This window comes from Heteronotia binoei, chromosome 4, assembly GCF_032191835.1.
Source record: "Heteronotia binoei isolate CCM8104 ecotype False Entrance Well chromosome 4, APGP_CSIRO_Hbin_v1, whole genome shotgun sequence".
Classification (NCBI taxonomy): Eukaryota; Metazoa; Chordata; class Lepidosauria; order Squamata; family Gekkonidae; genus Heteronotia; species Heteronotia binoei.
In genome coordinates, this window is record NC_083226.1 from 161,535,905 (window position 1) to 161,557,486 (window position 21,582).

The 21,582-nt window shown below is 43.6% G+C and overlaps 1 protein-coding gene across 3 annotated transcripts in view; it reads right to left on the reverse strand.

Annotated features, from left to right (window-relative positions):
• WDR7 (WD repeat domain 7) overlaps window positions 1-21,582 on the reverse strand; it is a 301,241-nt gene that overhangs the window by 97,912 nt on the left and 181,747 nt on the right. For all 3 annotated transcript variants that reach the window (XM_060236131.1, XM_060236133.1, XM_060236130.1), the window contains 2 exons: window positions 15,790-15,976; window positions 1,550-1,667 (listed from right to left, as the gene is read on the reverse strand). In XM_060236131.1, the coding sequence (XP_060092114.1) occupies window positions 1,550-1,667; window positions 15,790-15,976 (305 nt within the window). The remainder of the gene's footprint in view (window positions 1-1,549; window positions 1,668-15,789; window positions 15,977-21,582) is intronic.

Sequence of the window (21,582 nt, forward strand, 5' to 3'; positions counted from 1 at the left end):
TATGCTTAAGGAGGTTGGGAAGGCCTCTGCAAACTATGTAAAACAGAACTATTCAGGAGGGCATTTTTACCATAAGAGATCAGGGCTCTAGTATTAATGGAATGGCTCAGGAAGGCGCTTTTATAAAGAGACTAGGACTGTAGTCTATGCCACCGTTTATCAATATGCATTATCTATTCACTGTATATATTAGTTGGCTCTTGCTGCATTGAGTTCTAATTCTGTAATTTTGTTCTAATTCTGTGATTTTGTTTGATGAATCCTGTCTGGGTTGTTGGGTTGGTTTGTTTGTTTTTGGCATAGTTTCTAATTTTTGTAATCCTAGTCCTATTGCACTGCGTATTAGATACCATTGTTTTTATACTGTGCAATCCACCTCCAGTGTAAAGAGGGCTATAAGTAAATTAATTCGTCATGCTGCGATGTGGCAAAAAGAATCCTTGCCGTATGTCTGTACTTCGATTTGGGTATCTGCTCTGAGCTCACGATCCCAAGTAATATCCACACATTTAAAAAGTACTCCGCAAAAAGCTACCAAGCATGTACATTTTGAAACCTATCAGCTGTTACCAATTAAGGCAAAAGCTGGAGAGTTTAATAATTTTATGTGGGTTTCTGCCAGCCATTTCTTCATTTTAAAAATGCTGTTATTAACTATGTATTTCTAAGGACTCAGGGCCATTTAGTTCGCTTTCGTACACTTTATATCAGAAGAAGAAGAATTAAAGATTTATACCCCACCCTTCTCTCTGAATCAGAGACTCAGAGCGGATTACAATCTCCTACATCTTCTCCCCCCACAACGGACACCCTGTGAGATGGGTGGGGCTGAGAGGGCTCTCACAGCAGCTGTCCTTTCAAGGACAACCTCTGCCAGAGCTATGGCTGACCCAAGGTCATTCCAGCAGCTGTAAGTGGAGGAGTGGGGAATCAAACCCGGTTCTCCCAGATAAGAGTCCGCGAACTTAACCACTACACCAAACTGGCTCAGGGAGGCCAAACTGTGGCTTGGGAGCCACATGAGACTCTTTCACACATATTGTGTAGCTCTCGAAGCCCCCACCATCCCATTGGCCAGCTTGGGGAAGATATGTCTCTCTTTAAATCACTTCTCCAAGTGTTTTAAATACCTTGGATAATGCACTTAAAGTTGTTTTCTTTCCACCTGTCCCTCCCTCCCTCCTTTACTGTCTTTATGCTCTCAAACATCTAACGTTCTTGTCCTGTGGCTCTCAAACATCTGACATTTATTCTTTGTGGCTCTTATGTTAAGCAGGTTTGGCCACCCCTGTTTTATATTATACAGCACAGAACTCTATATATTATCTCTCTCTCTTACACGCATACAGAACGCAGAGCGTACAAAACCCAGAAACGTAACACGTACACATACAGAGACGAATGAGAAACAAAAGCAAAACATAAAGAAAATATATATATATAAAAAGACGGGGAAATCAATTCCTAAACAGTTCTTGTCGCTAAACAAAGAAGTAATTGTTCTTTCTGAAGTGCAGCTCAGCGAGCAGCGGAAAAAAGTTCTGCTCACCTCCTTGGCGATGGTTGTTATGAAGGCGGGTGGCCTAGCCGTGGCAATGAGCGAGAGAGCGTGTCGGGCGGAGCGGGCGGAGTCAGCTGCTGGACTCAGAGGCAGCCCCATTGTGATGCTAATCGGAGATCAGACAAAGAGGGGGGGAGAGAACCCCCCCCCCCGAAAGAAAAGAGGCATTAGAAATATAGAGTGAAAAGATTAGACACAGCTTATAATGTCAGTTCAAGGTCAACGGGAGCACTCAAACAGTTAGAATATAATGGACTTCCAACAATGAGCGGTGATTAGGAGTCAGGGTGTTCTAGCATCTAATACAAAATCAAATAATTAACCGTGAAGATTGAAAACAGTATGTGCATCTGTCCAAAGTGTTAAAAAGGCCTTGTTAACAAATTATCTGGCTGTAGCACTGAATACATATGATGGAACCAAGGGCAATGCAAAATATACAGTGCCATCCAAAGAAAATAGTGTGTTTTTACCTCCTGGCCGAAGTTTTATAGACAATTATGCACTCAGCTGTGCTACCATTATTATTCCAATCAGCCAACTACACTGGTTTGTTCTGGCTTACAGGGCAAAAAAGAGCTCAGAGAAAAAAAAAAGACTGATTTCACTTCCATTTCAGCCTGCTGTGCTGAGTCCCTCTCCTTCTAAGTGCAGCCATTATAAATGGAGGATACAGCCGACTTTCAAACATGATGCTCCAGTTCAGAATTCCTTGCATTAAAAATGTAAAGGTAGTTCCCTGTGCAAGCACCAGTCGTTTCCAACTCTGGGGTGACATTGCAACACAGCGTTTTCACTGCAGACTTTTTGCAGGGTGGTTTGCCATTGCCTTCCCCAGTCATCTATGCTTTCCCCCCAGCAAGCTGGGTTGTTGGGTTTTTACCGACCTCAGAAGGATGGAAGGCTGAGTCGACCTGCAGCTAGCTACCTAAACTCAGCTTCCACCGGGATCAAACTCAGGGAGTGAGCAGAGGGCTCTGACTGCAGTACTGCAGCTTTGCATTACAAGGACAATATTCAAAGATGGAATTTAAAAGGTTACTCCTTTGCTTGTTAATGTCTTCAGCGTTTCCAGACCCAAGAACCACTGTTAATCAACCTCCAGGTAGCGGCATGGGGCCCACTGGACAGCAAAAGCACACAGCAGGAAATCATGTGACAGGAAGAGGAGCTGCTTGTATTGCAGCCTCACTGACAGGAGTGGGGGACTTCAAAGGTACACTTGAGGACCAACTGGTGCGGGTGTGCCATACTTGCAGAGGACGAGAACAAAAATGGGCTCCTGTGTTAAAACAGTGCACAACTATATAAAACACAGGAAAATGCACTCCTCATACAATTCAATATCTTATATCACTGTGAACTTTATATATTTTGTACAACAATAAATATGAAGCTATATGCAATTACTCTATTAATACAAAACGTTCAAATGCTACGTCTCTGGCAGTAGCAAAGTACTGGTAAATTACTCAATCCACGTCTCATTAAACAAGTCCACTCTACAAAACAAAAGTCCTTCAAACAGAGTACTCAGGGAAGGAAAAGAAAGTTCCCCTGTGCAAGCACCAGTCATTTCCGACTCTGGGGTGATGTTGCTTTCACAAAGTTTTCACGGCAGACTTTTTACGGGGTGGTTTGCCATTGCCTTCCCCAGTCATCTACACTTTCCCCCCAGCAAGCTGGGTACTCATTTGACCGACCTCGGAAGGATGGAAGGCTGAGTCAACTTCGAGCCGGCTACCTGAACCCAGATTGTGAGCAGAGCTTAGGACTGCAGTACTGCAGCTTTAACACTCTGCGTCACGAGTGCTGAAGGAATTATTTAAAAAGACAAAACAAAAAACAAAACAGCTCTGGATCCCAGGAGCAAGAGACTTCAGTGTCTTTCTAAGAGTTTCATTGTCTTCCAGATTTTTTTGTAGAGTGGACTTGTTTAACGAGATGTGGATTTGAACGTTTTGCATTAATAGAGTAATTGCATAGTTTCATAGTTATTGTTGTACAAAATATAAAAAGTTCACTGTGGTAAAAAAAAAAAAAACTTGCAGAGGAGGCATGGGAGAGTTTTGCTGGGACAGTTGTTTGAACTTGCCTGTACTAAAAGAGAATCTGTTCCACTGCTGAGAGACCTGCTGTCATTGTGGCCACTGCCCCTCTCAGGCTGTTTGCAAAAGAGAATCAAGGGTGTCCTTTCTCTCTTTGCATATACTCTGACCGCCCATCCTTTAGAAGACCAGTGAAACAAAACAACAACTCTTTGGGACTCAGATGAGGGTTCTGAACCCTGGGATGAAGACTAGTGCTCTAGGGCACACATTAAGCAGTTTGCTATGAAACAGCAACAGCCACACTGTCAGAGTCTAGCCCCTAGTTCACATGCAATGGCCCCTAGTTGTAGTTGTGGGCCCACTCAAAGCCTCAGACTCTTGTATTCCCACCCACAACCACTCTCTTCATCCCAACTCCCCAGTGACTTCTTGGTTCAGGCAAACCATACTTTACTGGGTATGTCCAAGCCAGTCAACTTGGGTTTGTGCTTCCACTTCAAGAACTGGAAACCTGTGTTTCAACTTGAGCCAAGATGTCAAACCCAAGTTGACTCCAGGATTTCTTCAGTAGGGCTTGGCTAGGGGAAGAAGCTAAGAAAAAAGGGAGGGCAGGGATTACATTACCTTCTTCCCTCTCCTGCTGTGACTGGACAATGGAGGCCCAGGGATAGGACACAGGACCTTCTGAATGCAAAGTATGAGCTCAGTGCCTTCTTTAAAGGGCTTCTGCCATTAATTTAGGCAGGGCTTGTCTAGAATATGAATCTGAGACCACTCACAATCTTAAGAGAACATAAGAGAAGCCATGTTGGATCAATGGCCCATCCAATCCAACACTCTGTGTCACACAGTGGTCAAAAAACCCAAGTGCTATCAAGAGGTCCACCAGTGGGACTATAAGCACCAAGAATACAGAGCATCACTGCCGCAGACAGAGAGCTCCAACAATATGCTATGACTAATAGCCACGGATGGATCTCTGCTCCATATGTTTATCCAATCCCCTCTTGATGCTGGCTATTCTTGTAGCCGCCGCCACCTCCTGTGGCAGTGAATTCCACTTGTTAATCACTCTTTGGGTGAAGAAGTACTTCCTTTTATCCATTCTAACCCAACTGCTCAGCAATTTCATTGAATGCCCACAAGTTCTCGTATTGTGAGAAAGGGAGAAAAGTACTTCTTTCTCTACCTTCTCTGTCCCGTGCATAATCTCGTAAAACTCTATCACGTCACCCCGCAGCCAACGTTTCTCCAAGCTAAAGAGCCCCAAGTGTTTTAACCTCTCTTCATAGGGAAAGTGTTCCAACCCTTGAATCATTCTAGTTGCCCTTTTCTGCACTTTTCCCAATGCTAAAGTGAGAACCATACACAAGGCTTTTGGAAATTGCTTCTTGAGTTCTGTTCTTTTTATTTATTTATTTATTTATTTATTTATTTATTTATTTGATTTATATCCTGCCCTCCCCACCGAAGCAGGCTCAGGGCGGCTCTACTCAAATTTCCTTCATTTCCCCCCTCCAGAAATGCACCTTGGCATTCCGGCTGTGTGAGTCTAGGTGGAATACTGCTCTGCTCCAGCAGGGCTCTTATGTTCTTAACACTATATGGTCACGCAATTTCTGTGAGGGACATACCAAAGATGCTACAGCTCTATTTTTTTTAATGCAATTTTTTTTTTTTTTAAAAAAAGAATTTTGATTGCAACTTCCCCATGTTAAAAAGTTTGCTGTTAAGGAAGATACGCCCTTGGCTTCTCTCAACAGCACTCTTTCTCCTCCTGTTGGGCAAGGGATGGATTTTTACTAAAAAGCAACAGGCTCCTTGTTAATTCATTAATGACACTCTGCAGTACTAGTATGTGGCCAGAGATTAACCCCCTCCTGTTGCTGGGCCAGCTGGCCTGCCAGAGCAAGAACTCTGCTTGAAGGAGCAGGACAGCAGTGCAAAGGCCTGGCCTGAAACAAAAGCAGATGCAAGAACGGCACTGACGGGAAAAGCAATGGCCATCATTTCAAACGGGAGATCTTACACTTCTGTATCAGTAACACTACAGACAGAACTACAATTTACTATGCATAGTGCCAGGATTGTTTTAAAAGACTCCAACCCCCCAATCTCAGATGGTGGCTACTGAAACCACAATATTCAGAAGCAGGAGTGCTACCCCCTGAAAATCACATCCTCTGTGGCTGCAAGATGTAACTGGGAGGGGGGGGGACTTCTTTGAAATGAGGCAACAACATGTGACGTATTTTCAGAGGGGTGAGGGTGGGGTAGTGATATCGGTCTGCAGTAGGACAGAAAGAAATTGCTGACATTCTATGCTAATATTTTATTGGAAGCACCAAAAAGCCAACAAGATTCCCAAGGTATGAGCTCTCGAAAGCTTATACCAGGGATGGACAAACTGTGGATCAGGAGCCACGTGTGGCTCTTTCACACATATTGTGAGGCTCTCAAAGCTGGCTTGGAGAAGGCATTTCTCTCTTTAAATCACTTCTCCAAGACAAGCCAGGCAGCTGCTTGAAGAACGCATTTAAGGCTGAAGCTACTTTCTTTCCACCTCTCCCTCCCTCCCTCCCTCCCTCCCTCCCTATCTATCTATCTATCTATCTATCTATCTATCTATCTATCTATCTATCTATCTATCTATCTATCTATCTATCTATCTATCTATCTATCTATCTACCTTCCTTCCCTCCCTCCCTCCCTCTTTCCTGTCTTGTGGCTCCCAAACATCTGACTTTTATTCTATGTGGCTCTTATGTTAAGTAAATTTGGCCACCCCTGGTTTATACCCTGGGAGTCTTGTTGGTCTTTTGAGTGCTACTGGATTTATAGTTAATATAGTTCCATCCTAAGAGACCCTGCATTCATTCCTTTACTATATCGCCATTTTTGTGGTGTAGATGTCAGAGTGTTGTGCTGAGATATGGGAGAACCAGGTTTTAATCCCCACTCTGCCATGAAAGCTAGCCGGGTGATCTTGGGCCAGTCATGCACCCTCAGCCTATCCTACCTCACAGGGTTGGTTGTTAGGATAAACGGAGGAAAGAAGAATGATGAAAGCCAGAGGTATCAAATGTATTTGTTATGAGGGCCAGATCTGACATAAATGTCACTTTGTTGGGCCGGGCCATGAGTGCCATAAAATGTGACATGCGGTACTGGAGATATAAACTTTATTAAGGTGATTTCAGATGCCGAATGACAATAGCAGGTGCATGACAATAAAAGGCTTGATTGGATTAGGTGTGATAAGCAGAGGGGTAGCAGGCATGGGGATATCAGCATTGACAATGAGACAGGAAACCTAGGTCTCGGTTTCATCCAGGAGGATTCAGTCCAGGAGGATGCAAAGAAGAAATGGACATTGGTTTGACTTTAGGAACCACAACATTCAGCTGCAGTGCTCCTACAAAGGAATTTCAAGGGGAGATCAGAAACAGAGACTGCTGAACTGCAATTGACAATGAAGCTCAAGACGCTGTATCCTCCAGGATGAAATTGAGATGTTTTCCTGTCTTATTACCAATGTGTGCTATTATCATTTGGCATCTGAAATCACTCCACTCTCCACGATATAAGGGCCAATCCAGGTGCTCTTAATTCTTAATCTGGGTCTTTTTGAAAGAAAAAGAAATCCAGATAAGAACAGAGAAATCCAATCTTAAACAGCAACCACAAAACCCCCTTTTCAGAATAAGCCAAAATAATTTCCTCGGTGTACATTGTGCTTTTTCAGAAGAATCCATCCACCTTCGCTCTGAAGGAAAGTGCTTGAAGACAAAAGCTTACACCTGGAATAACATGTTGTTGGTTTTAAAGCTGCCACGGGACTCCAACTTCATTTTCTGTCTCTCTCTTTCCTCCCCCTCTCTTCGTCTCCAAGAGGAGGAGCAGCCCCAGAGAAGAAAGCAAAAGCTATCTGTGTGTGTGTGTGTGAGAGAGAGAGAGATGGGGGAGAGGAGAGAGGGAGAGAGATGGAGGGAGAGAAGCTACAGTTCAGCTTCAGCAGCAGTCTTCAAAAAGGAAACAGGGGAAGTAAGTTGCTTGGGGGTCAGATCCATCCCACGGGCCTTATGTTTGACATCCCTGAATAAGCGAGCCCAGCAGTAGCTTAAAGGTAAACAAAATTTGTGGCAGGGTATGAACTTTTGTGAGTTGCTGCTTACTTCATCAGCATTTATCCTGCCACAAATTTTGTTAGTTTTTAAAGGTGCTACTGGAGTCTTGCTGTTTTCTACTGCCATAGTATCTTAGCTTTGGCATTAAGACTGTAGCTGTTCTTGTAGGTTAGGAGGACATTATTGATTTTCCATTTTCCACAGGGAGGGACTTTGGCTACTTGGCAGAGCATCTGCTTGGCATGCAGAAGGTCCCAGGTTGAACTCTGGAAGCTCCAGTTCTGAGGATCAAGTAGTAGCTGATGTGAAAGACCTCATCCAGAAATCTTGGTAAGCTGCTGCCAGGCTGGATAGACAATACTGATCCTGATGGACCCAAAAATCTGATTCAGTATAAGATAGCTCCATGTGTACCCAAGAGCATAAGAGAAGCCATGTTGGATCAGGCCAATGGTTCATCCAGTCCAACACTGTGCGTCGCACAGTGGCCAAAAGTCAGGTACCATCAGGAGGTCTACCAATGGGGAGAGAACTTGCCACTGTGTGACACAGAGTGTTGGACTTGATGGGCCGTTGGCCTGATCCAACATGGCTTCTCTTATGTTCTTAAGTCCTCCCACTGTGGCCCCCCGTGAACCAAGAAGAAGACTGTAGATTTATACCCTGCCCTTCTCTCTGAATCAAAGACCCAGACCGGGTTACAATTTCCTATATCTTCTCCCCAACAACAGACACCCTGTGAGGTGGGAGGGGCTGAGAGGGCTCTCACAGCAGCTGCCTTGTCAAGGACAACTCCTGCAGTAGCTATGGCTAACCCAAGGCCATTGCAGCAGGTGCAAGTGGAGGAGTGGGGAATCAAACCCGGTTCTCCCAGAAAAGAGTGCACACACTAAACCACTACACCAAACTGGCTTTCAGACAGAGCATCACTGCCCAAGACATGATGTTCTATCTATAAAAGGTAAAGGTAGTCCCCTGTGCAAGCACCAGTCGTTTCTGACTCTGGGGTGACATTGCATCACAGCAAACCTTTTACGGGGTGGTTTGCCATTGCCTTCCCTAGTCATCTACACTTTCCCCCCAGCAGGCTGGGTACTCATTTGACCAACCTCAGAAGGATGGAAGGATGAGTCAACCTTGAGCCAGCTACCTGAACCCAGCTTCCACCAGGATTGAACTCAGGTCATGAGCAGAGAGCTTGGACTGCAGGACTGCAGCTTTCCCACTCTGTGCCACAGGGCTGCTTTTTCTATCTATACATTATGGTTAATTTTTTTTTTTCTTTAAAGCCCCGTGTGAAAATGTAGTAGCCCACCAAAGGTGGAAAGGCCGGCCCTGTGTGAGTTTCTTGGATAGGTGTAATTTGAACCCTGGTCTCTCTGACTGGTGTGCTATCTACTGGCTCCCAGTTCAGTCTCATTCTGACATTTGCTGCCCTATATCCTTTATATTCCTTTCAGTCTTCGACTACTGCAGTCTGAAGGTGAAGGGGGAAAAAAGATCACACCATCAAGTTCCGTTTAAGTACAAGCCCTGTGGAAATGGGGAGGGGGATACATGGAAACAGTACCGATAAACTACACTCCTACCCCACCCCCTTTGCCATTAAAATATTAAAAGCTGACGCTTAATTACATCCCCGCACATGAGGACCCAATGTACAAAGTAATCGGAATCGCAGCCTGCAGTTTATAAATTCAAAGGGTGAGAAATTATGGGCAACAGTGATCCCTACAGCTGTCCAAGCCTAGAAATCAAAGCCTAATTAATGCTAGAAAAATACTCTTAATCCTCCGGAGTGAACAGTTCCACTCAACGTACAGTCTAATCTTTTGTTTTGGAGGGTGTGTGGAGGGGGGGGAGAGCGGCACGATGGAAGGGGCAGGAGGAAAGAACAGCGGAGATGCAATTCAAAGCTCTCCAGCACACTCCAGCTTGGAAATGCGTTTTATTCAATACACAAGTGCAGACACACACACACACACACATGCATGTAACACACAAAAAGATAAACACTGCATGTGTTTTCTTCTTTTGTCAATAAATGTGAAGCGATTTTTTCCCTCTCCTCTCTCCCCCCCCCCCCACCGACCCCTTGAAACCACACGCTTGACATAAAAGCTCTTTTTATAAACCATGCTTAACATCACCGACAGAAGCGAGGCAGCTGTGCACTGTTATTGTGTGCACGGTAAATCAGGCACACAAAAAGGGGCAGCGCAGCGGGACACTGGGAGGGTAAGAAGCGCACTTAACCCCCTGCACACCCTGTTGCTCCATTTCTTTTCCCTCTTAAGTCCCCCCCCCCCCTCTTTACACTCAGCACTGTACCTGTCACGGATGTAACAGGCCGTTTTCAATCTAAATCTTGTTATGGATTAATAAGCAAACACTTTCTCGCTTATTATGCAATTTATCATGATGAAAATTGCATTGGTCTCCTCAAGGCTACATGCTGATACATTCATTTATTCAGCAGCTCTGTATACGGAGAGAGCAAATACTAATCTTTATGACAGCTAGGGAGATGCACTGGGAAGCCGAAAATAGAATCCCTGAAAAACTGTACCTGGTCTTTAGAAAAGCTGTGCTTAATGCACGAGCATGCACAATGTGCATTTCTCAATCCTTTAAAAAAAAAAAAAGGAAAGGAAAGGAAAGGAAGAAGGATTTTAATTGAAACACCATCAGAATTAGCACCACGTATGTATTTCTTGGGCTCAAGTAACATAGTTTAGCTGATCTCTGAAAATCTGTTTCACTGGTGCCAGCAAATACAAGGCAAAGAGTCATTATCATCATAATGTACACAAAGTTGAGTCATCTGATGACTCAGAGTGATTACTAGGTGCAATGGGGGGGGGGTATTGTGCAGGTTCATTCTAACCACATGGAAATCCACATCAATCACAGGGTATTGAACAGGTTTTTTTTTTAAACCAGTTCAATGCAAGAATACGTAATAATACAATTACAGGATTAGAGAAAATACGTAGTTTTCAGTGTAATATTGTTAGTCTATACACACACCATGTACAAAAATAAATAATTTTTTTTAAAAAAAAAAATCAAACAGTACCATTTGCCGGTAAAAATCTAAAGTTGAATTCACACTACATTTTTATCAACAAACAAAAATAAATCGGGAGTTTCAATGAGTTAGTTTTTCCAAAGGTTTCCTTTTTCTTTTTTCAACTCCCCCCCCGCCACAAACCAACAAAAAACAAAACAGAAATACAGAGATTGTTTTTATCTGTGCTGTATTCTGATAAGAAGTGAGAAAATTTTTAAAATGGGAACATTTGAAATTCCCTGGAATTACTTTATAATTATTATTGAATATCAGACCTTATTATTTTTGTAAGATGAGTGGTACTGAAACCATTACGTATGGCACACATATATTAAAAAAAAAAACCTTAGTTTTTAATCTTGATGCATCCAAATCTGTTTAGATGCTAAATGCAAGCTGCAATTCTAAGACTGCTGAGAAAAGCACGGGTTTTTTTTCCCTCCCTCACTATCCATTCCATAAATAATTAAATGATGGAAACTAGTGCAAAATTTATCAAGAGAATAAGAGAAAAAAAGTATTTTGAGCTTGGCAGAAAATCATGCAGTTATCTTATTTATATATGCAGGACTATGCTTTCTCATCTAGGACATTTATATTCTCAGATGCTGAACATGTCTTGGAATAAAAATTTTCAACTAGGAGTACACAGATCAAAACACGTTCTTGTCACCAGAATGCCTTTGTTGTTTCTTTTTCTCTAGGTAGGCTACATAAAATTATAACATTGCTAGATAATGGTAGATAATATTTAGTCAGTTTCCCCTCACAAAACAGTAGTCAGAGACAATACTTTCAGTTTCATAAGACATCAACATATATTAGACTATGACTGTTAAAACAAATTTATTCACTTAAGCAAGAATTTCTATTTTTGGCAATTTTGTTTTTTAAACTTAACTCTGGTCATCAAAATTCTAATATAAGTTAAGCCATGAGAAATAGATAAGAAATTGCAGTTTGGCTACATTTGAGACTCTGGAACAAATGACACAACTGTCAGTTATAGCTCAAACTGTGGTTTTATTAGGTGCCACAGATCTACTAGTGACTAAAATCTTCTTTTAAATTTTATGTTGTTTTAACTCTTGTGAGCCGCGCCCTGAGCCCATTAGGGGAGGGCGAGATATAAATTTGATAAAATAAAATAAAAATAAAATAAATAAAAAACCGGTTGCGCTTTGTTTTTTATTACTTGTAAAAAGTTAGCACAAAAGCAGCTAATCAGAGGTTATAAATCCAATTGATTTAACCAGGCCTGTATTGGAATGAAATTGCATTTTTTGTTATCAGTCTCTAACACATCAGCTTTATTTTGTTATGACTTTTGGCTCAATAGAACAATGTTTGACTTGCAGACAGTTTGCGTGTGTGTGTTAAATAAAGGTGCCAAGCTCCAGGTGGGACCTGGGGATCCCCTGGAATTATGGCTCATCTCCAGACTGCAGAGGCCAGTTCCCCTGGAGAAAATGGATGCTTTGGAGGGTGGAGTCTATGAGCAGTGTACCCCACTGAGGTCCCTGCCCTCCCCAGGCTCCGCCTCCAAATCTCCAGGAGTTTCCTAACTTGCTTCTGGTTAAGCAAGACGTAAACATCAAAAGTCTGAATTTTTCAAGTTATAACAACTGGCAACAGAAAAACCTTCCCGGTGAAAGGCTTTGTCCATCACTCGATGGCTGCAAGTGCAACAATTATGAGTTCTTGGAACTACTACATTAGCACCAGAATTGTTTTAAATAATTTTAATTGCTATTACTTAATCTGTCCTAATTGTTAAATACTAGTGTTTATCTGTTGTTTTATTGTTTTGGTTTGCTTGCTGTGAGCCGCCCTGAGCCTGCTTCGGCGGGGATGGCGGGATATAAATAAATAAATAAATTCTTTGCGGGGAAAAAAATAAATATATCTATGCAACAGAGCAAGCATACAGAACAGTTTAATCTACCTGCAATTATATTTGATATACTATACAAATGCAGTTATGAATTTTAGCACGTGACCACTGACCACCACAACTTCTGCATTTCTATTTTCTGATGAAGGACTGAGATCATCAGAATAGAACAGAGAAGCACCTGCTGTATTCTCATTTATCTTGCCGGTTGTATTTTACAGAACCGAGTGAATATTTTGTGTGCGCATTTCCCATGAAACATAACTCAAATTGTAAGGGAATAAATAAAAAAAAAGATGATACACAATAGCATCTATACAGATTCCTCAAGGTCATTTTAATTGGTATTTTCCTGTTACGTAACTGCAAATCTCTAGGACGGAACAGAGTATGAATTTAAAGGAGGGGGGGGGGAATGATCTTCCAGTGCACATATTGAAATCTGAGTCAGATTAAAAACTGGAAAAGAATCATTGTGATCCCTCATGCAAGGAAAAAGACGGGCAACTCATTAACACGATTATGAAATTAAGACTATGTACATCATAGCATTGTTGAAAAAGAAATTATTGGGTTCTGCCATGTGGAGTATGCTCGTTGCATTAAAGTATTTCAAGAGCCTTTTTCTTTGTTTTAAGCAAGTGCTACAAGCTTTTAAGAAGCTCAAAACGCCCACTGAGACATTCTCCTTGGACTGGAATGGCAAGGTTGCTATACGGAATTAACAATTCACTCTGGGGGGGAAAAAACTTGGGATAGAAACTGAATTACTAGTTTTGCATACTGTTTGTTTGTCATTATACCCATCACTAAAAATAGTGCGGAATAGCCTGGTCTGAGTAATTTTCAGCAAATAAAGAAATATGAGCTGATGTAACAGACTTGCTTCTTAATTTGCATGCAGTACTCAGCTATATTTTATCAATATAAAGATACGGCTAGTCATTAAGTCGGATTTGCTTATTAACATGAAACCTGATTGCCCTGACAGAGAGTGTGTCTGGCTGAAGAGGTGACTGAGTCTGGCCCTGCTGGTGGACCTCTTGATGGCACCTGGTTTTTGGCCACTGTGTGACACATGGGATTGGACTGGTTGGGCCACTGGCTTGATCCAACATGGCTTCTCTTAACCACAGTTAAGAATGAGTGATAATAGAAGAACCAAGGTGCTTAATCAAAACCCTACCTCATTACGACTTGCCCAGGGGCCTCTCCACACACAATAACTTTTTCAGTGTACCACTATCACTGCTCTTCTAAAAAAGGCATAATTTGTATGTGGCAAAGTGCTTGAAAACGCATGCACTGCACAAGTGGGCATCAGAAAGTCAGGATTGGCTTCAGATCCCTGATGAGAATACAGTTTGGTGGCAAGCATGAGTCTGTAGCTGTATAGTTCCCTCAGTTATTAATACTTTCTAGAACTTTCTTAGCTTGAGAGGGGAACAGAGATACAGCTACCTTTTTTGCTGCTGCTTTATGTAGCCCTGGCATTAACCATGCTCCCTGGTTCAGGGCACAACATTTTATTTTATTTTTATATTTTTTTTAAAAAAAACCTTTACCCTCAAAACACAAGAATAGGGCTTGGAAGTGACAAACACATTTTACTGGCTACATGGTATTATCAGGAAGCCAAATTAAACCATAGAAACAACACTATGCCATATTTTGAAGGGGGGGAAGTACATAAAAAAAGGCACACCATAGCAGCTGAATGCATAATCTGCAGCATAGGAAAGTGGGCTGAAATCTTTGTCCTCATAATGCCCCTTCCCCCTGTAGCTGAAACAGATCCACAAGTTTGCAGCCTGTGAACAGAGTGCCAGATTTCGACTCATTGCTAATTTTAAAGGTAAAGGTAGTCCCCTGTGCAAGCACCTGTCATTTCTGACTCTGGGGTGATGTTGCTTTCACAATGTTTTCATGGCAGACTTTTTACGGGGTGGTTTGCCATTGCCTTCCCCAGTCATCTACACTTTCCCCCCAGCAAGCTGGGCACTCATTTTACCAACCTCAGAAGGATGGCTAAGTCAACCTAGAGCCAGCTACCTGAACCAGTTACCGCTGGGATCGAACTCAGGTCGTGAGCAGAGGGCTCCGACTGCAGTACTGCAGCTTTACCTCTCTGCACCACAGGGCTCTTTTGCTAATTTTATACGATATAAAAAGACCCACAGCAAATGTCAAACAAACAATCTGTCTTGGTTTTTCTGTTTTCCTCCTCGTTATCCCTGAAATCTTGGGCAAGGGTTGGATGAGAGAGACAAGGGACCACTAACACACTTCCAGCATTGTCATAAAGCTAGGATTTTATACAAGTATAAGATTACATTTACATTCTGGATTTAATTTGGAATAGTTCAAGCCTCAAACAACGCACACACACTTCTGCAAGGAAAAAATACACACTACCACTGCAGATTAGTTCTCTGTAGAATGAGTGTTGCCCTGACCTGGACAGCCCAGGCGAACCTGATTTTGGCGGAAGCTAAGCTAATACTGGGTAGTATTCGGATGGGAGACTTCCGAGGAATTCCAGGGCTGTGGCGCAGAGGTAGGCAATGGCAAACCACCTCTGAATATCTCTTGCCTTGGAAAGCAGGGGTGGCCAAATTGCAGCTCGTGAGCCACATGTGGCCCTTTCACACATATAGCGTGGCTCTCAAAGCCCCCAACACCCCATCGACTGGCTTGGAGAAAGCCTGCTGCGGCGGGGAGGGTGGGATATAAATAAAATATTATTATTATTATTATTATTTGTCTCTTTAAATCACCTCTCCAAGCCATTTGAAGTTTAAGTTGCTTCCTTTCCCCCTCCCCCTTTCTATCTTCCTGCTTGCCCTCAAACATCTGACATTCATGTCTTGTGGCTCTCAAACGTCTGATGCTTATTCTATGCGGCTCTTACGTTAAAGCAAGTTTGGCCACCCCTGCCCTACAGGGTCACCGTAAGTCAGCTGTGACTTGATGGCATTTTCCACCCACCACCAGAATGAATGTCATTGAAACCGTGACCAGATACCTCAAATGCTACCCTGTGTCATTCCCAACCAGTAATTCGAGGGGAAAGAAGTACGTACTTGGCAAGCTGTTTCTCAGCATCTGCACAGAGCTCCAACAGGCCCATCAACACAGCGGACACGTCCATATAAGGCTCCCACACGGTAAACCCTCGTCCTATGAGATCAATGGCGGTTCTCCTGATGGTGCTGTGTGGAGGAAGTTTGGGGCTGGGAGGCTGGAGCAGAAGATACGTCAAAGCCTTGCCTGTCGTACAAGGGGAAAAAATAAAACAAAAATCCAGAGTCAGGATTTTAGATGCTTAAACGTCTTTCTATGTATTTTGAAATAACTGGTATCCAGCGTGGAAACCTACTCATTAACAGGGGTCATTTCATAGAAAAGGAGGTGCCAGAGCTCATTAGCACAACTCATTTGCATATGCCGCACACACCCCTGGCATCACCGGAAGGTGTACTAAATTATATCAGTTCAGCATCTACCTTAAAATGCTTCTTGAATTGTAATTCTCACAATGAAACCTTACTCCCACCATTCTTTTTCAGTTACTTTCACCTATGTGGCCACAGTGGCATGAGGAAGATTTCCATCTGTCTGATTTAACTAGTTTGATTATTTTCCCATTTTTTTGTGAGGGAAAATATTAGAAAGTTTGTCAAATCTTAGAGTTCAGCAAAATTCTCACAGAGGGCTTGGACAATGGAGCCCAGAAGCTAGTATTGGGGGGGGGGGGGGGGGAGGGTTAAGAAAGAAAGAGCACAATACAATTTAGAGATTCTGGAGCTCTGCTCCTGTGAGCTCCTGCACAAAATGAGGCCTGCTCATTAAGAAGACCATATCACTGAGCCCTGATATAATACAAAAACACACACAAACCTGGAAACTCATCCCATGGCCACCAGCTTTCTCAAGCACTACATTGAAACAACGATAACAACAACAACAGCACGGGCTATGCAAATACTTGCCTGCCTACCACCCGAATGACCGCCACGGTTGAATCTGGGCCTTATTTAGGATAATTCTATTTCAGCTGAAAAATTCAGAAATCTAAAGCTGCTGGCCTCACACATCACCAAATTTATATACATGAGGAAAGAGGGAAATGCAAAGCAAAAAAACATCCTTCAGAAATTAGGAAACCACACAGTCAACCCCCTGCACCATGACCTAAAGTAGGTGTGTCCAAACTTGCTTAACATAAGAGCCACATAGAATAAATATCAGATGTTTAAGAGCTGCAAGACAGGAAGGAAGGAAGGAAGGAAGGAAGGAAGGAAGGAAGGAAGGAAGGAAGGAAGGAAGGAAGGAAGGAAGGAAGGAAGGAAGGAAGGAAGGAAGGAAGGAAGGAAGGGAGGGAGGGAGGGAGGGAGGAAGGGAGTCAGGAGAGGGAGGGAGTCAGGAGAGGGAGGAGGGGGGAAGGAGTGGAAAGAAAGCAACTTTAACTTTAAATGCATTCTCCAAGCCACTGGCTGGCTTGGTTCAGAGAAGTGATTATTAGAAAAGAAATGGCTTTTCCAAGGCGGTCAACGGCAGTGGGGGCTCCAAGAGCCACACAACGTGTGTGAAAGAGCCACATGTGGCTCCTGAGTCACAGTTTGTCCACCCCTGACCTAAAGTATCCCAGACGAATAATCATCCAAGTTCTGCTTAAACACCTCCAAGGCGGGAGAACTCACAACAACCTTGGACACTGATTACACCACTGAACTCCCCTTATTGTTAAAAAAAATTCTCTAATATCCCACCAATATCTCTCCACTCGTAATTCAAACCTATTACCCAGGCCTACGCACATGCAGTCACACAGGCTCTCCCCTTCAGCCCCTCCAAGAGTTGATAAAGCAGTTCTTGCAATAATGTCAACTGCTTTTCTATCAAGCTTTAATAGCAGTGGCGGGGGGTAGGGGAGAAAGTAGGCCGGCTAGACTCTAATGAGAATACATGCATAATCTTTAATGACCCCCTTCACAACATGCCGGTGACATCATCCGAGCAACCACGAGAAGTGGCTTTCAATCTGTATGAATTGTGCTGTCTCAGGAATTAAACTCGTGTGAGTAATACAGCGAGAGGAGAATGAAGGTGTCCTAGCCCTTAAACTTAACCCCGCCGTGAATATGTTTCGTGGCCACGTGCTTAATTTAGTCCCTGGCTTTGGCTAAAAGCCGTTGCTCCCGCAGATCTGGCTGCTCGAGGTCTTTGCCTGTGCAGGCAAACAGACAGAGAAGCAGGTCATTCGTGGGAGCTCAAAATTCAGGGGATAAACAGAGGAACGGAGCGTACTCGGAAGTTAGTGAGACTACTTCGAACAGAATAAGTGTCTGACAGAAGAAATAAGGTTTTTAAACAGAGGCTAGATGGTCATCTGATGGCAATGCTGAATCTGTGAACTTAGGCAGATCATGAGAAGGAGGGCAGGAAGGGTTGAATCAATGCTTAGTTATTGTGGCCCCTTCTTACATGCTCAGGGAAATGCTGTTTGCCACTTTGGGGTCAGCAGGGCTTTTTGGGGTAGAAAGCAGGAATTCATTTGCATATTAGGCCACACCCCCCTGGTGCCAAGCCAGCTGGAACTGCGTTCCTGCTCAAAAAAAGCCCTGGGGGTCAGGAAGCGATTTTTCTCCAGGCCAGTTTCCCAAGGGATTCTGAAGAGGTTTTTTGTTTGTTTGTTTTGCCATCTTCTGGGGTTGGAGCAAGGGTCACTGGGTGCGTGTGTAGGGGGGAGCTACCCGTGAGTTTCTTGCATTGTGCAGGGGGTTGGGTTACATGGCCCTTAATAAAAAATAATAATAATAAACTTTTATTTATATCCCGCCCTCCCCGCCAAGGCAGGCTCAGGGCGGCTAACAAGACATGGTAAAACCATGATACAATAAAACAATATAACATTATAATATAATCAAATTGAGTATAAGATGGCTCGGTGTTATTGATGTTATCAGGGGTTCCGTCTTAAAAAGCTAGCTGGAAGAGGACAGTTTCGCAGGCCCTACGGAATTGGTTAAAATCCCGCAGGGCCCGCACCTCTTCCGGCAGTTGATTCCACCATTGGGGGGCCTTAAGAGTCCCTTCCAACTCTATGATTCTAAGGAAAGGGAATGGGGTATTTGCCCTCTGCTAGGATGCTGGCATGTAATCTGCTGGGCTAGATGCTGGGGGGCTGCCTACAGATCGCTAGGATTTTTTTTAAAAAAAGCACAAACAAAACCATGCTTTCTTCTGAGCCTGCAAGGCATTTCTTTTTTTGAGCAAGACTGCACAGGACCTCTAAAACACAATTAGTTATGCTTTTAAACTGTTGAAGAATATGCACCATCAGAGCACGCACTATGGCCTCCTAAACGTAATATGCATCAGTGCAAACCATTACGTCAGCCCAGCCCCGCCTCTGAGAACTTCAGACCCAGCAAAAATGTGTCCACTCATCCCTTTCTGTGCTGAATTGTCTAATCTTATGACAGATGATAGCCTCTTTCTGTTTTGGTCTACGTGACGCTTGAAGAGGGCCAAACCATCTTTGAGAACCCCTACTTCAGAATATGACCTAACCTGGAAGGCTCAAGCTAGCCCAATCTCGTCAGATCTCTGAAGCTAAGCAGTCCCTGGTTAGTACTTGGATGGGACACCACCAAGAAACAGCAGGGTTGCTACGCAGTGTACCAAACTAGAAGATTAGTCTATAAAGCTGTCCAGGGCTTTTTTTGTGGCGGGAACTCCTTTTATTAGGCCACACCCCCCCTGATAAAGCCAATCCTCCTGGAGCTTATAGTAGGCCCTGTACTAAGAGTCCTGTGAGCTCTTGGAGGATTGGCTACATCAGGGGTGTGAGAGCCAGTCTGGTGTAGTGGTTAAGTGTGCGGACTCTATCTGGGAGAACCAGGTTTGATTCCCCACTCCTCCACTTGCACCTGCTGGAATGGCCTTGGATCAGCCATAGCTCTCATAGGAGTTGTCCTTGAAAGGCTCACCTACTCTCTCAGCCTCACCTACCTCACAGGGTGTCTGTTGGGGGGGTGGCGGGGGGAAGAGAAGGTAAAGGTGATTGTGACCCGCTCTGAGAATCTGAGATTCAGAGTATAGGGCAGGATATAAATCCAATATTATCATCTTCTTCTGATATGCAAAGGAGTTCTTACTACAAAAAAAGCCCTGTCCACCTCAAATACTAATTCTTCCACCACTAACTCCATTACCTGAGATTCTTTAACTCCAGATGGCAGGGATGGGACCTTCAGCATTATTTATTTATTATGTTAAATTTATATCCCGCCCTTTCCTCGAGCGGACTCAGGGCGGCTAACAAGCTAAAATGGCATCGGAAACAAGTACATCAGTTAAAACCTTACATAAAAACATAAACACCATCATGGTGCTATGGTGTGCAGCGCATGCCCCCTGCTATTAGCCTATAGTCCTTTTCTGCCAAAGTGAAAGGCAGCAGAACTAGAATCCAGGACTCCCAGAGAGTTTCAACCTGATATCTTGAGGCTGTTTCCAGAACTACTGCTTTTATGCCAATTAACTGTGGCTTCTCAGACGGTGCAAGATACATACAGAGCTGCCACCATGAAAGCTTTTTGGAACAGAGAACATTTACCCATCTGGAACTCTCTTTGCAATGGCAGTGCATGGAACACACATACAAGGAACTGAGCAAAGCTAAAACAAATCTCTCTTGACATCAGTGGTTGAAGAGGCGATGGAAGAAAATAACGCCACCTTAAGATAATGATACGTTCATTAATAGCTCAATTAAAGTTACAACCTCTGGAGATTCCTTATTATAAGCACTTTAAAACCAAATTAGTTTGCTAAGATTTATGTTATCGCAAAGAATGCCAAATGAATTAATAATGACTGGCCACTTATGTTAAGTGTTGCTAAGTGACCGAAACCTTCCCCCACTACAGTATCTTGGGCTACAGAATACAGGTGGCCAGGTTTAGTATTCCATGATGGTCCTCAAGTTTTTGCTTTTTTTTTTTTAAATGTTCTCAGACTTCTTGGCTGAGACACAAGCAACAACTATTTTCAATGAGTGATTTCTGCATATCTTAACAAGAGCAATTTATTTTTTAAAATCACAAGGATAGAAAAGACACACAAGCACTCGTAAATGAGATGAAATATGCCAAAAGAACAAACAATGCCATCATTGTACTCAATTAATTACAGGAGGGAGTTTAGATATCCTGTACGGGATATCATAAATAGATCCCTGATGGAAGGGCAATTTCCAACACCGCTTAAAGAGGCGGTTTTCCGTCCCCTCTTGAAAAAAACATCATTAGACCCGGCCCAATTGGCACATTATCGGCGGGTCTCAAATTTGCCCTTTTTGGGCAAACTTATCGAGAGGGCAGTGGCGATGCAGCTACAGACCTTCCTGGATGACGCTTCCGTCCTTGATTCCCTTCAGTCCGGCTTTCGCCCGGGCCATGGGATGGAGACGGTGCTGGTCGCCCTAGTAGATGACCTGCAACGGCATCTGGATCGGGGCGGCTCGGCAGTGCTGATGTTGTTGGACCTATCGGCAGCGTTCAATACGGTTGACCATCGGCTACTGGCCCGCCGCCTCGCCGACGCCGGGATCAGGGGTTGGCCTTGCAATGGCTTTCCTCCTTCCTTGAAGGTCGGGGACAGAGGGTCGCTATTGGGGAGGAGCTGTCCTGGAGGCACACGCTTGATTGCGGGGTGCCTCAGGGTGCGGTTCTCTCCCCGATGTTATTTAACATCTACATGCGTCCCCTCGCCCAGATTGCCCGAAGGTATGGGCTGGGTTGTCACCAGTATGCTGATGACACCCAGCTCTATCTGCTTATGGACGGCCGGCCGGTCTGCGCCCCACA